The 13,589-nt window shown below is 38.5% G+C and overlaps 1 protein-coding gene across 7 annotated transcripts in view; it reads left to right on the forward strand.

The window, feature by feature from the left end:
- Nucleotides 1-13,589, forward strand: part of TMEM68 (transmembrane protein 68) — a 33,773-nt gene that overhangs the window by 9,677 nt on the left and 10,507 nt on the right. For 6 of the 7 annotated variants that reach the window (XR_014291576.1, XM_082601089.1, XM_082601085.1 and 3 more), the window contains 2 exons: nt 6,303-6,470; nt 9,120-9,313. Coding sequence is in view for 6 of the 7 variants with exons in the window: in XM_082601085.1 (XP_082457211.1) it covers nt 6,303-6,470; nt 9,120-9,313 (362 nt within the window). In the remaining variant the exon portion in view is untranslated. The remainder of the gene's footprint in view (nt 1-6,302; nt 6,471-9,119; nt 9,314-13,589) is intronic. The other variant, XM_082601088.1, reaches the window with a different exon arrangement.

A 13,589-nucleotide genomic window follows, 5' to 3' on the forward strand; every position in this document is an offset into this window, starting at 1 on the left:
AGAATTACAGAAAAGTTGCAAAAATAGTGCAGAGTTTCTATTTTTCACTCAGCTTCCCCTAATGTTAACATCGTACATAACCATTTGTATAGTTATCAGATTAACAGTGGTATAATACTATCAACCAAACTACAGATCTTATTCACATCTTACCAGTTTCCCTGCCAGTGTCCTTTTACCAGGATCCCATCCTGCATTTAGTTGTCACGTCTCCTCCAATCTCTGACAGTTTTTTAGTCTTTTATGACCTTCAGACTTCTGAAGAGTACTGCTTAGTGATTTTGTAGACTGTCTCTTAATTTAGATCTGATGTTTTCCATAAATTGATTGAAATTGTGCATTTTTGATAAGAATCCCTCTGATGGTGGGTCCTTCTCAGCACATTGTATCTGAGGTTCATGATGTTGACATGTTTTATTATTGGTGATGGTGACTTTGATCACGTGGTTAAGGAGGTGTCTGTTAGGTTTCTCCACCACGAAGTTGCTATTTTTTACTTTGTAATTGATAGATGTCTTGGGAGAACTCCTTTAAGACTATGTAAATAACCCTTCTCTTCAAACAAGATACTTAACTTTTCTGGACTTCATTTCCCTCTTCTGTAAAATGGGTTGTTGTAAGGATTCACTGGGCCTTGATGCAAAGTACTTAGAATAATTTTTATTACATAATAAAAGTTCAGCAAATGTTAGCTATCATCATTACAGAGCATCTTTCTCCAATAATTTGGAAAGCACTAAAATGCATCACTTGTTTCTTGGTCACTATTAAGTTCAACTTCACACACCTACTATGTTCAAGGTTCCTAGTATTTTCAAGGTATATTTCTAGGCTATCAAAGTTTTGATTCTTATTGCTAGCAAGAAATGCATTTTGCCACCCAGTATATACATACAGGTATATAGTATTTCATCAGAAGTGTATATACTCTCTTCATGCGATCTGCTCTATTTTCTATTCTACTCTCTCTTATTTAAAAAGAAAAATGCTGACTATAACTGACTAAAGTGATTGCATAACTCAATGAGTGAGGGCAACCAGCATTTGAAAATCACAGGTGCAGGTTAGCACGGGCACACCTCTAGTAGGAGGTGTGGTGCAGGGAAGGGCACAGGTCGTGGAGTCAGACGCGTGTGGGCTTGCGTCCTGGCCGTACCACTGCGTGACCTTGAGTAAGTTACATGGGCTTTTCTTACTTGGGTTTCCTCATCAGTGCAGGGATTCTGTGAGGACCAAATGAGATAGTTATTATGGATCCAATACAGTGCCTGGCAGGTGCATGCTCAATAGATGTTCATTCTTGTTTCTATGGGACAAAAGTGAAAGTACTATTCATGGAGAAAGTAACTTTTGAACAAGGCTTTGAAGAGTGAGTGGGAAAGAAATTAAGTAACTATTTCACACCATTTTGTTTAAAAATTAAATAGACAGTTTTGCAGGAAAAGAGGAATGATCAAATTTGGTTCAAAAAGGAGAGAGAGGGCTTCCCTGGTGGCGCAGTGGTTGAGAGTCCGCCTGCCGATGCAGGGGACACGGGTTCGTTCCCCGGTCTGGGAGGATCCCACATGCCACGGAGCGGCTGAGTCCGTGCGCCATGGCCGCTGAGCCTGCGCATCCGGAGCCTGTGCTCCGCGACGAGAGAGGCCACAGCAGAGAGAAGCCCGCGTACCGCAAAAAAAAAAAAAAAAAAAAAAGAGAGAAACAGAACAGACCAGTAATCATGAAATAAGTCAGAACAGTGGTCAAAGTCTGTATCCCCGTCCCTTCACAAAGGGCCGGGAGCCCACAAGTTATACTAAACTTTTAAGGAACAGATAATGCCCATCTGTGTTTGAGAGTGTAGGAAAGAATGTGGAGCTACACAGTTTATTTTGCAAAGCTAGCAGAACTTTGCTATCGAAACTAAGGAGAACACAAAAAGGAGATTTGCAGGTCAGTCTCGTAGAATGTAGTTTTATAAAATTCAATAGTTATGATAAAAAAAAATCTTGGGAAGTGAAGACTAAAAGGTACTACTTCAATAAAGGGAATGTACCAGAAATCTTCAACAAAGATGATCCACATTGGAGAGGTGGAGAAAGTATTAAAGTGAGTCCCATACGTAGGGACCAGGACAAGGAGGCTCTCACCACTACTATTTAACATTGTCCTGGAGCTCCTAGAAATAAGTATAGAGATGAGAAAAGAAGAGATGCCTGAAAGAACCAAGTGAATCCACTTATCAGTACTAATAAGATTAGTTAGCAAGGGAAATGGGCATATGATAAACACAAAATTAGTGACTACTCATATACCACCAATAATCATTTTTAAAATGGAAAGGAAAAATGCTACTTGAGACTAAATGTAACAAAAAAACACTTAAAAACTTCATGGAGAAACTGTATACTTTACAAATGGAATTCGAAAAAGGTCAAGTGGATGGAGAGTCTCAGCGTAGTAGAGATGTTGCTCTACAGCCCACACTCCCAGTTCCTTTACCAATTCGGTAGACTTCTAACACTTTTTCATCAATGTCTAAAATTCATATAAAAGGGCAAACAAGAATAACCAAGACAAATTTGAAAAAACAGAAGAGGAAGTTTTCCCCTATCATATCAAAACCATTAACATTTATAATGATTAAAATTACTGGGCTTCCCTGGTGGCGCAGTGGTTGAGAGTCCGCCTGCCGATGCAGGGGACACAGGTTCGTGCCCCGGTCCGGGAAGATCCCACATGCCGCGGAGTGGCTGGGCCCGTGAGCCATGGCTGCTGAGCTTGCGCGTCCGGAGCCTGTGCTCCTCAATGGGAGAGGCCACAACAGTGAGAGGCCCATGTACTGCAAAAACAAACAAACAAACAAAATTACGGCGTTGGTACAGGGAAAGGATCATCACAAACAGATCAAACAGATGAAAAAGTCAGAAATGTGAATTTAGTAAATGATAAAAGTGGTATTCCAGATCAGCAGGAAAAGATGTACGAAAATATTTGATGATCTCCAAGTACGGAAGGTCTTAAAGAAGATGAAAAAAAACAAAAACTGTTCACAAAAGAGCTAAAAGACACATCAAAAGATGGGGCGGATCACCACAAGTCCTTTACAGCACAGCTTAGAAAATAGTAAGTTAGTGAGAAAAGAAATGCAGCTTAAAAGTGGTCTAAGCACGTGGTCTAAAAATGGTCTGAATATAAATGCCAAGAATTATAACAGATTCATAAGCCCACTAGTAATTAGGAAAGTGCACATTAAAACTGCGCTGAGAGCATTCTTACTCAAAGGCTTGGCAAGTAATTAAAGTTTGTTGACATTAAAGGATGAGAATGTGGAGACGGGAACTCTCACGCAGTGCATGTGAGAAAGTAGTGTAGCCCGTCAGGAGGAGGATTTGGTAGTTTCTGTTATCATTTTAAATGGGCGTACCATATGATCAACAGTTGCCAGCATCCAGTCTAGTGATAAATTCTAGTGATAAATTCACACATTCAGTGCACAAGGATGCATATAAATGAAGGTCCATTGCAACCAAGATTTGAAAAAGTGGAAACAATCCAGTTATCCCTCAATAGGAAAATGGCTAGATGAACTGTGATAGGAATTCATTATGGAATACTTCACAGCCATTAAAAAAATCATTAAAAAAATCACTACATGTGTATCTCAAGTAGATGTCCAAGATACGTTGTTGAATGGAAAAACTGAGATTCATTACTATAGTCCTAATAGGAAACTACCTATGTTAAAACAGGCGCCCACCTCAGTACTGAATAAAATGCAGGGTGTATTCAGGACCAGAAGATGAATCATTCATGGGTGAGAAGTATGCGGAAGGATGAACCTGGAAAAGTAGACAAATTAGGCTTTAAAGGCTCTTGAATGCTATGCTCAGGAGTTTGACTTTATTTTGTAGGTAGTTTGCCTCTGTGTGCTTTCCTGAGGAAGACTCAAAAGGATGCTATTGTTATTTTACCATAGTGTGGAGGTGTATAGCCTTAAAAATGGATTTTTGGTGACACATTTAGAAAAGATCTATCTCTTAGAAGATTATCCTTATCTGGATTCATGATGCTGATGTCTAAAGCCAGTAGGCAGTAACTCATTTGCATAATAAATAATTGCTATGGAGATGAGACTACCTGAGCTCCCTGTGACCTTCAGATCTTCTCCCTGTGGGCGAAGCTACAGGGGAAGCCAAAGAATCTGGAGAGTGCTTAGGCTCACGGGACAGAGCAGGGGAGGTAAAGAAATGCGCATCTCTTGGCATCAAATAAGAGAACCACAACCGTCACAGAGTAGGGCTGTTTTCATTGAAGGGGCCCAGACCACTTGAGATGTGCATAAAATGTGCACACGGAGACTCCCCGTCCCTGGACAGCGGATGGACGGACGGTGGCGATAGCTGCGTTCCTGATTGCGTTCTCTGAGCTGCTGTTGCCCATCAGACCCCCAGGACTGGGGTTCTGTAGGCAGGAGAGGATGGGGCCACACTTCAAAACCAACATTGGGAAGAGGGAGTGATAGATTTAAGAGGTTTTGGAGGTAAAACGCACAGAAGCTGGTGACCGGGGGAATACAGAGTCTGAGGGAGGGGCAGGTAACGTGCCCCAGGATTTCTGCTTTTGCTCGACAGGGAAACATGGGACAGGAAGTGCTCCTTTAGAGGCGGTCACGTGAGCAGCACAGAGAAGGGAGGCGCCCTGAGTCCATGTGACACCGAAAGACTCTGACATCACTTGTTCGGTAATTGGGACCTAAAAGGCCTTGACATTGACCAGAGTGATTATCTGCTGGTGCTTTTATAGCGAGGGGCGGTATGACCACATCCACGCTTTACGAGTGACACAGTTGAATATTGGGGCTTAATGTTTAGTGGCACGATGGTAAACTCTAGTTTTTGTCAATAATAAATTGATTCATTGAATTTTTCTACTTTCAATCAGGTGACCTGGTATTAAGTAACAATTATTTCTCAATTCTTTAAAAAAAAAAAGTATTCTGGAAAACAAGAGAGAACCTCAGGAATATTCTGTATAGAATCCCTGAAAGAAGTATTCTTTATTTCTTGGAAAATTTATCTGATGGGACAATCGATCCTTTGGATAACGTCAGACAACTTCAGTGACTGTTCTAAGTAAATTGAATTATTTGAATTAGAATTCGGTAATTGGGAAGAAATGTTAAAAGTATAGACACATAGAGAATCTTGAAATATCATTAAATTTAGTTTTTAAAAACATTCTCTTGAGCCCATTTGAAATATTACCAAGTAGTTTATTCCTTCAGTAGTAGAGGAGGGGGGGGGAGTGGAACTTTGTCCCTGCTCGCGTCAGGTACCTTTGGCAAGTACCAGTTCTTAGAAGCAGTGGAAGGCTTTCCTGCGCTTCTCCCTGGGGCGGGTTTTGCTTTTACAAGAGAAGCTTCCGGGAAGCGAGGGGGATTTTGTTCTCTGAATCTTTAGCAGGGTCTCCCTGGTTTTCTCGTGCACACGCGCTGAGGCCTGCGTGAGGCTGGGGGGTGGGTGCAGACTCCTGTTTGTCTCTGGGTTCCCGGGGATCCAACACCTAGCGCTCGCCCACATTCGGTCTTGAAGTGTTTGTTAACATCTTTGTGGTTTTCTTCTCTCCCACTTTTGTGGCACCTGCCGTCCCCCCCCCCCCCCCGGCTGAGAGAGCGACCTCAGCTTTCTAACGTGCTGCTGCTTCTCCTTCTTAGGGTGGGAGTGAGGTTCTCTTAGGGCTACAGAGTGGATTTTAGTTTTCACCTTCTCTGTATTTGCGACTGTTAACCTTCTCCAAAAGTGAGAAACCCAGGCTGACATTATCCTTAATATGAAAACTGATTTGATCAGCCCCCCGGGTGTAATCAGTCTCCCATCACTGCCACCGTCCCCTGCCACGCAGGGACACCACCCTGCTCCACTCGGGCTCTGACCCCCATCCTCTTGCCATGTGGCTCACCTCCTTTGCCGGCCCAGGCCCCAGCACCCTTTCTAGGCTCTTCTCCTGTGTGGGGGCTCTCGTGACCATTTGGGCCTTGACTCGCCACCCCGGCCCACCCTGTATGGATGCCCTCCTCGCCCTGCCTGGGCTCCAGCACCCACCGCAGGCCACCCTCCACCCAGGCACCTACTGTGCGCTGGCCCACCCAACTGCTGTAGGACCGATATATTCAGGGAGGGAGGGAAGGGGAAAGTGGATGGAAACAGGGAGGCTTGCGCTCCCGAAAGAAAGACTGAGTGTCTGAGTTAGTAACCGTCCTTTAGTATAAATAAACTAATATTAAATACATTTTAAGTATCTGTATTTTGTCTTTCTAACAGGTTATGAAGTTCATGGGATGGAAAAAATACCAGAAGAAGGACCAGCACTGATCATTTTTTATCATGGAGCTATTCCCATCGATTTTTACTACTTCATGGCTAAAATTTTTATCCATAAAGGCAGAACTTGCCGAGTAGTAGCTGATCACTTTGTTTTTAAAATTCCAGGTAAACTTTCACTGTAGCTGGTGATATAAAAATGTTTAATTAACATGATCAAATTATGTGACAGTCTGTATGTCTTTGAGTTTAGTATCTGTTTTAGGTAATATATCTAAATATAAAAACATTATGGCCAAAAATGTTATCTAATTTCTTTCTCTATTAACAGGTAGTCATTATTTTTTGAAGTTAAATCCTAAAATAAATTGTAACTTTTGCCAAACAATTAATTTATATTTTGGTATAGAAGGTAGTTGATTTTTCGTGGTGAATTTTTCCATGAGATATTGATCTGGGAGTTTAATTTTATAGTAATTAGTGTTTGATTACTGTCAGTTTGATAGCAAATCAAAGTTAAAAAAAATTAGCCAGGATATATTTTGTCTTTATATAATCATATAATATTGCCCCAGAAATCCTAACCTAAAGAGCCTATTATGTCTCTTATCATACTTGACTTGCTTGGTAGAATTATAACTCTTAAGATTGAGAACTACATTTTTTTTATATTCATATTCATAAAGACTTCGTACCTTTTAAAAAAGATTAATAAACTGAATTGTTTCAAACATGATAAGAGTTTAAAAAAAATCATTCTAAAGTAAACTCATTAATATTAAATCTTATTTTCTTCTGTCAGGAAGTCACCAGAAACAAGCCAAGAAAGTTTATAGTATGTTCTCTGGAATCAACCAGATAAACACCAGACAGTGAATGAAATAAGAGTTCTCTTAGTGCCTTTCATAAACATGGTTAATGTTTCCAGCATCCTTGTGTCACTAAAAAGCCATTTGTACTTTGTGTATAAACTAAATTGGCTATAAAAGGTATTTCTTTAGACAGTAATTTAATCACTTTGTAATAAGCTTGGAAACTAGAGGAAAGAAAAACAGCATCATATGGTCTTACCCCCTAACATATATCCAGTCATCATTTTGATTTTTTTGCTTCATTTTTTAAAAAATTAATTAATTTATTTATTTTTGGCTGTGTTGGGTCTTCGTTTCTGTGCGAGGGCTTTCTCTAGTTGTGGCAAGCGGGGACCACTCTTCATCACGGTGCGCGGGCCTCTCACTATCCCGACCTCTCTTGTTGCGGAGTACAGGCTCCAGACGCACAGGCTCAGTAGTTGTGGCGCAAGGGCCTAGTTGCTCTGTGGCATGTGGGATCCTCCCAGACCAGGGCTCGAACCCGTGTCCCCTGCATTGGCAGACAGATTCTCAACCACTGCGCCACCAGGGAAGCGCTATTTTGCTTCATTTTAAATTTGCACATCTTCACGTTATGCAAACTGTTTTGTTCTTTTTAAAAAAATTTAATGTAGCGTTAACATTTTCCCATGTTTTATAAATAACATTTTAAATATATGACTAAAATATTTACTTAACTAGTTTCCTCTTATGGAACATTAGATTGCTTCCATTTTTTTCTTTTTATAAATAATAAACGTGAATATTTTTATGTAACATTTGACTTAAAAATTTCCCCCTTTATGATCTTGTAATTTATTAAACCTCCCCTGTTTATTCATTTATCATGAGAATACATCTAGTGAAATCAGTGAACTTTTAACATAGTATAGGATGAGAATTATTTCTTCTCAATAATATTGATAATCTTGCTTCAGATCCTTAAACCTATGAGAAGTTTGGTTATTCTGCACAGTTTTCACTATCCATCCCCATATTTCCCAGTCTCAAGGGATAATGTATACAAACATCAGTCCTCCAAATTTCCAGTTTAGAATTTGGTTAAAATATTTAATTACTGATAGGATTATTTCTTTCATCCATAAATAGTTGTAATTTGAAAAACTGTATAATATTAAGACTGGAATTAATTGTTCCTGAGCCAACCACTCACTTTATTAAAAACTCTTAATGATATTGCTATTATTGTTGATTTAAAAATTTTTATTGTGGAATTAGCAGTATGTAACTTTTATTTCAATAGATTTAACTGTGGCTTGCCAATTTTGGTAGGGCTAGACTAGTCAGACTCACATTCTCTTGAGTGATTCTCTTTCTTATAGGGTTAATGGAAGATTAGATGTGTGATTGCTGATGGGATGTCCTTTCTGATTGCTCTAATAAATACTGTAGACAGTGTTTGGCCATGAGATGCAGTGGAAGCAGCTTTGGACTAGACATACCTCTGACCTGCCCTTTGCTAGGTGTGTGACTTGGAGCAAGCTTCTTAACTCTCTGAGTCAACTTTTCTCATCTGTAAAATGGGGATAAGAATCCCTATTTTCCCAGGTGTGTTTTTTTTTTTTTTTGGCCGCCACACAGCACAGCATGTGGGATCTTAGTTCCCCGACAAGGGATCGAACCTGTGCCCCCTGCAGTGGAAGCATGGAGTCTTAACCACTGGACCACCAGGGAAGTCCCATGAGTTTTAATTAAGAATTTGAATATGTAGTCAGAGTAGTAGGTGATCCCTGAGGAAGTAATCAACAAGACATAGCTATTAATTTACCAGCAATATTAATCTTATGTTAACCTTAAGAGTTGTTGTTGGTTTAAAAAAACGTAAAAAAAAGAATTTACTGATTTAAGTATAGATAGTACATTATGTAGGTTGTGAAGATTTTTGCTCTTGAAGAATTGGACAAGAAGTACTTAAGATATATCTTCATGCTAATGTTTCTTACAGGGTTTAGTTTATTACTTGATGTATTTTGTGCTATACATGGACCAAGAGAAAAATGTGTTGAAATTCTGCGGAGTGGTCACTTGTTAGCTATCTCACCAGGTGGTGTTCGAGAAGCCCTGATTAGCGATGAGACCTACAACATCGTGTGGGGTAATCGTAAAGGCTTCGCTCAGGTTGCAATTGATGCAAAAGTGGTGAGTTGTATAAAACTGATTATTAAAGGAAAGCTGTATCTACTTTAAAATAAATGTGTAAATAGCTCAAGAGTATATCAGAATTTAGATACTGTCATTGCACTACTTTAAAAATCAGTGTCTGTAACTCTAAGATAACAATAGAGAAATATTCCTTGTGCGTGGGAAGCCATCTTTATAAAAAAATTCAATCTGGAAATTTGCAAATATCTAGCGAAGCTTTGTTTTATGCTTCAAAATCCAGCTTCTTTTAATCACATTTATGAAATTTTTTGTATTCCTTCAGTTATACTTTTTTTCATAAGTACAATCAATCCAACTCTGTATTTTAATCCTTTGGTTCAACTGAGTTGGCATGTTTCAGTGATGGCTATTGGTTGGTTTCATTATAATTCTTTTATCTGTGACCAATTTATATAACAATAGAGCTCAAATAATATATGGTTTCTACCATTTTTCATCAGCAAATGTGATCAGCTCTCTAATAGTATGAATAAAGATGAGAAAGAGATATTGGTGTAATTTAGATCTTTTTAAAAGAACGCATTTGTCAATAAAATTAAGTGTTCCTCTGGGATTCACTGTAATTATTCTACTTAGTAAACTGGAAAATCTGAATGCCATCTTGTTCTTTTCTTTTGCCTTGGAAAGTGTATCTAAGCTTTTTGGTCTCTGTATTGTACTTTATCCTATGAAACATTTATTACTTATGGAATGTTTCTTCTTTGTTTTCTGTTTGTTTTCATTATAGATTGTCTATTAGAAAAAGAAATCATAGCACTTGACAAGGTGGTTTTCTTTTTCCAGGCCAATTAGTTAGAGACTGCTGCTAATACTTTCACATTTCTGTTTTTTGTGTGTGTGTTTCCACTGTTGTCATATAGACACCAGTCTGCACCCTTAGCTTGCCTGTTCATCTTGCAGATACAGACTTTTGATTAAAAAGGAAAGGATTATGGATGACTCCTTCTAACCCAAAAGCAACATTTGAAGAAGAATGGACATTTTCCCTTTATTTTTTAATTGCAGAGTTACAGTAAAATAAAATACATTGAGCTCTATTCGCTACATATTTGTATATGTAATTCCTAGAAGTAAGTTATTGCTATAGTGCTTTAACAATGTGATCTTGGTATAAGTTAATGTACTTGTCCAAGTGTTTAATAATGGACAACATAAAAATTTAAACACTACTGTCCTATAGTAGATTATAGACTCCCTTAGGACAAAGCCACTTTTTATATTCTGAGTTCCTAGTACAATGACTAGCACTTACTAGGCTCTCTGTATTTGTTGAATTGATTTTTTAAACACTACAAGAAAGGAGTCTTTTGAATTTAAGTCTATGTTAATACTATTAATGATACAGAAAATTAATTTATAGCCCATTTTATTTTCCAAAAAGTCTTATGTACTAAGGTAGAAAACAAAACCTTAGACTTTATGAATAATGTAGAATATAAGACGATATATGCACAGTTGTTCAGAAATTAAGGTTAATCAGCATAAATGTACATTAAAGCAATAATAACAGCTAAAAACTTAAAGATAGTTCAATTTTCAGGTTTGTATTCTGAGAGAATTATTTCTTCCAAGGTTTAAGATAAAAGTGATAAAAATAGATTTGGAATCACACAGATTGATCATGGAATTCTAATTCCTCATCCTTAAGTTACAGTTTTAAGGACCATTGCCTGGAAGAAGTCTTGAAAGAAAAAAATTATATAGAGAAAGAAGCCCTTTTATCAATCCCTGAGTTTCTAGATAATTAATTAAGATAACCTAGATAGGGCTTCCCTGGTAGTGCAGTGGTTAAGAATCCACCTGCCAATTCAGGGGACACGGGTTCTAGCCCTGGTCCAGGAAGATCCCACGTGCCACAGAACAACTAAGCCCGTGCGCCACAACTACTGAGCCTGTGCTCTAGAGCCTGTGAGCCATAACTGCTGGGCCCACGTGCCACAACTACTGAAGCCCATGTGCCTAGAGCCCATGCTCCACAACAAGAGAAGCCACACAATCAGAAGCCCATGCACCGCAACGAAGAGTAGCCCCTGCTCGCTGCAACTAGAGAAAGCCCGTGCACAGCAACGAAGACCCAACACAGCCAAAAAAAAAAAAAAAAAAAAAAACCCGATAACGTAGATAATTTAAGGTTTTTTGTACAAAACTTGAGAAAATTTAATAAACAGCCTTTTACAAGTTAATAAACAAAAATCTTTAACGTTGCTGATTTACAAAATAGCACTGTATCACTGATAAATCTGTACCACCCTAACCTTTCTTAGCACTTTTAAAGGCTTTATGTTGGTACCCCTGTACAGTAAGTAGGTGACATATGTAATTATTCCCATGTTACAGATGAGGAAACTCAGGCACACAGAGATGAAGGGATGGAGGGACCCTGTCACACAGCAAGTCAGAAGCAGAGCTTACAGTTCAGGACCGCAGGCAGCGGGTACACTTCACAGTGAGTCCGCCGACCCCAAGATTAGAGGGCCTTGCAGATCCGCGAGGGAAGCCTTTCAGTCACATGTGGATACAGTTGTAAATGGCACCAGCAGCTTATTTGAAAAAGCCCTTCTTAGGTCTCACAGAATTATCATAAACTTTGAATAAAAAGTTATGACTGTTGTTACAAGACTAACCACATTTAAATTGAAACAAAGGAATGGAAATTCAAGTGAAAACAATCTATGTCATCAACGGAAATTCACAAAATATTGGCAGAAAATATTTAAGACTCGTCTGCAAGTTACAGGCTTTTTGATATAATCTAAATCACTCTTATTTTGTGAATTCCTGAGAATTCTGACTTTGCTAAGAATTTTTAGGTAATTTTGTAGCTAAATAATTTGGGAAAAAAATGAGCCCATTTACTCTAATTGGAAAACAAATAACAGATGTAAAAGAAAATAGCATTCGTTTCAATAAAATTGTTTATATGTATTATCTCAATCTATAAAAACCTTGAGATGGGATAATTATTATTATTGTCATTTCATACATGAAGAAACAGGTTTAGTGACCTGTCCAATGGTTCCCACTTAAATTTTTGTGGCAAAGTTAAGACTCCAAGGCCACGCTCTATTCCCCAAGAATAGTTTTAACAAACCAAACATTCTCTACCGCTTCACACACGTGTACATACACGTACAGAGATACATGTATACATGTAAGCAATTTGATTCTAAGTTACTTATGCAACTACCTTGTTATACAAAGTGTGCACAAACAAAGGAACGAACTACAGTATGAAGTTGTAATAAGGTAATGCTTGCAGCTGTAAGGCTGAAAGCTTGAATGTAAATTTAGAAACCAGGGTATAGCCTGGAATACTGAGTTTGTAGGGTAAGCTTTCTCCTGTTTAGTATCTTCTAGAAATGCCCAGCTTCTGGAGAGTTAGCCATTTAAAGGATGATATATATACCTGAAGAGTCTTTATAAAAGTGCATCCTTCAATACTAACTTCGGGTTTCATGCCAGTCAGTAGACGAAAATCTAGCAGCACTGATCAGAGAAGGCAAAGTGGTGTATATATGAGCTGAAAGCTTTCTGTTCCTTCTTGGGATTCTCAAGTTCTCAACTCTAAAGGCATTGTACAAGTATTTAAAACAGTAGGATTCCAACCATCACTTTATTCTACAAAACTAGTGGTGGTTTTAGGAAAATCATAATCTGAATTTTTTTACAAAAGAGTCAGTCTACTTTGTCTTAGTTGTTAGCTTTGTGAATTAACTCCATCAGATTTTAAATTATTCATCGGACTGCTGCTTCTTTACCCAGCTTTTCTGGTTTTAAAATTGTTGCTGCCTGTTTCCTACCTTTTGTATTCAGAGAATACAAGCTAATTCCTTAGAAGCATTTTCTCTCTGTCCTGTTGATTCATTCCTTCTTTAGTTCACCTGTCACACTGTCTTTTAGTACCTGCTTTATTCCAGGCACTGTTCTAGGTGTTTCCAGCAGTGAACGAAACCAAGTCTCTGCTATGGGGGGGGTCTTCCTTCTAGTGAGGGGAGAGAGATAAAAATAAATGATCAGTTAGGTGATTGAAAGGGAGTAAGTTTTATGAAGAAAGCTGTGCCTGTAGTCTCTTTCCTTTAGTCCACCAGATTTTACTGCTTTCCAAAGCTGAAAAAGAATGGCTTTTTAAATGTCAGCTTATTTAAACGTTTCAAACCCTGCTCACCCAGGCAGGTAATTCTGTATTAAGAAATGCTGATAGTAGACTGTAAGTAATGTGATCCTCGCCCCCCACTTCCAGTTTTATCTATTC

This window comes from Mesoplodon mirus (assembly GCF_964341445.2).
Source record: "Mesoplodon mirus genome assembly, chromosome: 16".
Taxonomy (NCBI): domain Eukaryota; kingdom Metazoa; phylum Chordata; class Mammalia; order Artiodactyla; family Ziphiidae; genus Mesoplodon; species Mesoplodon mirus.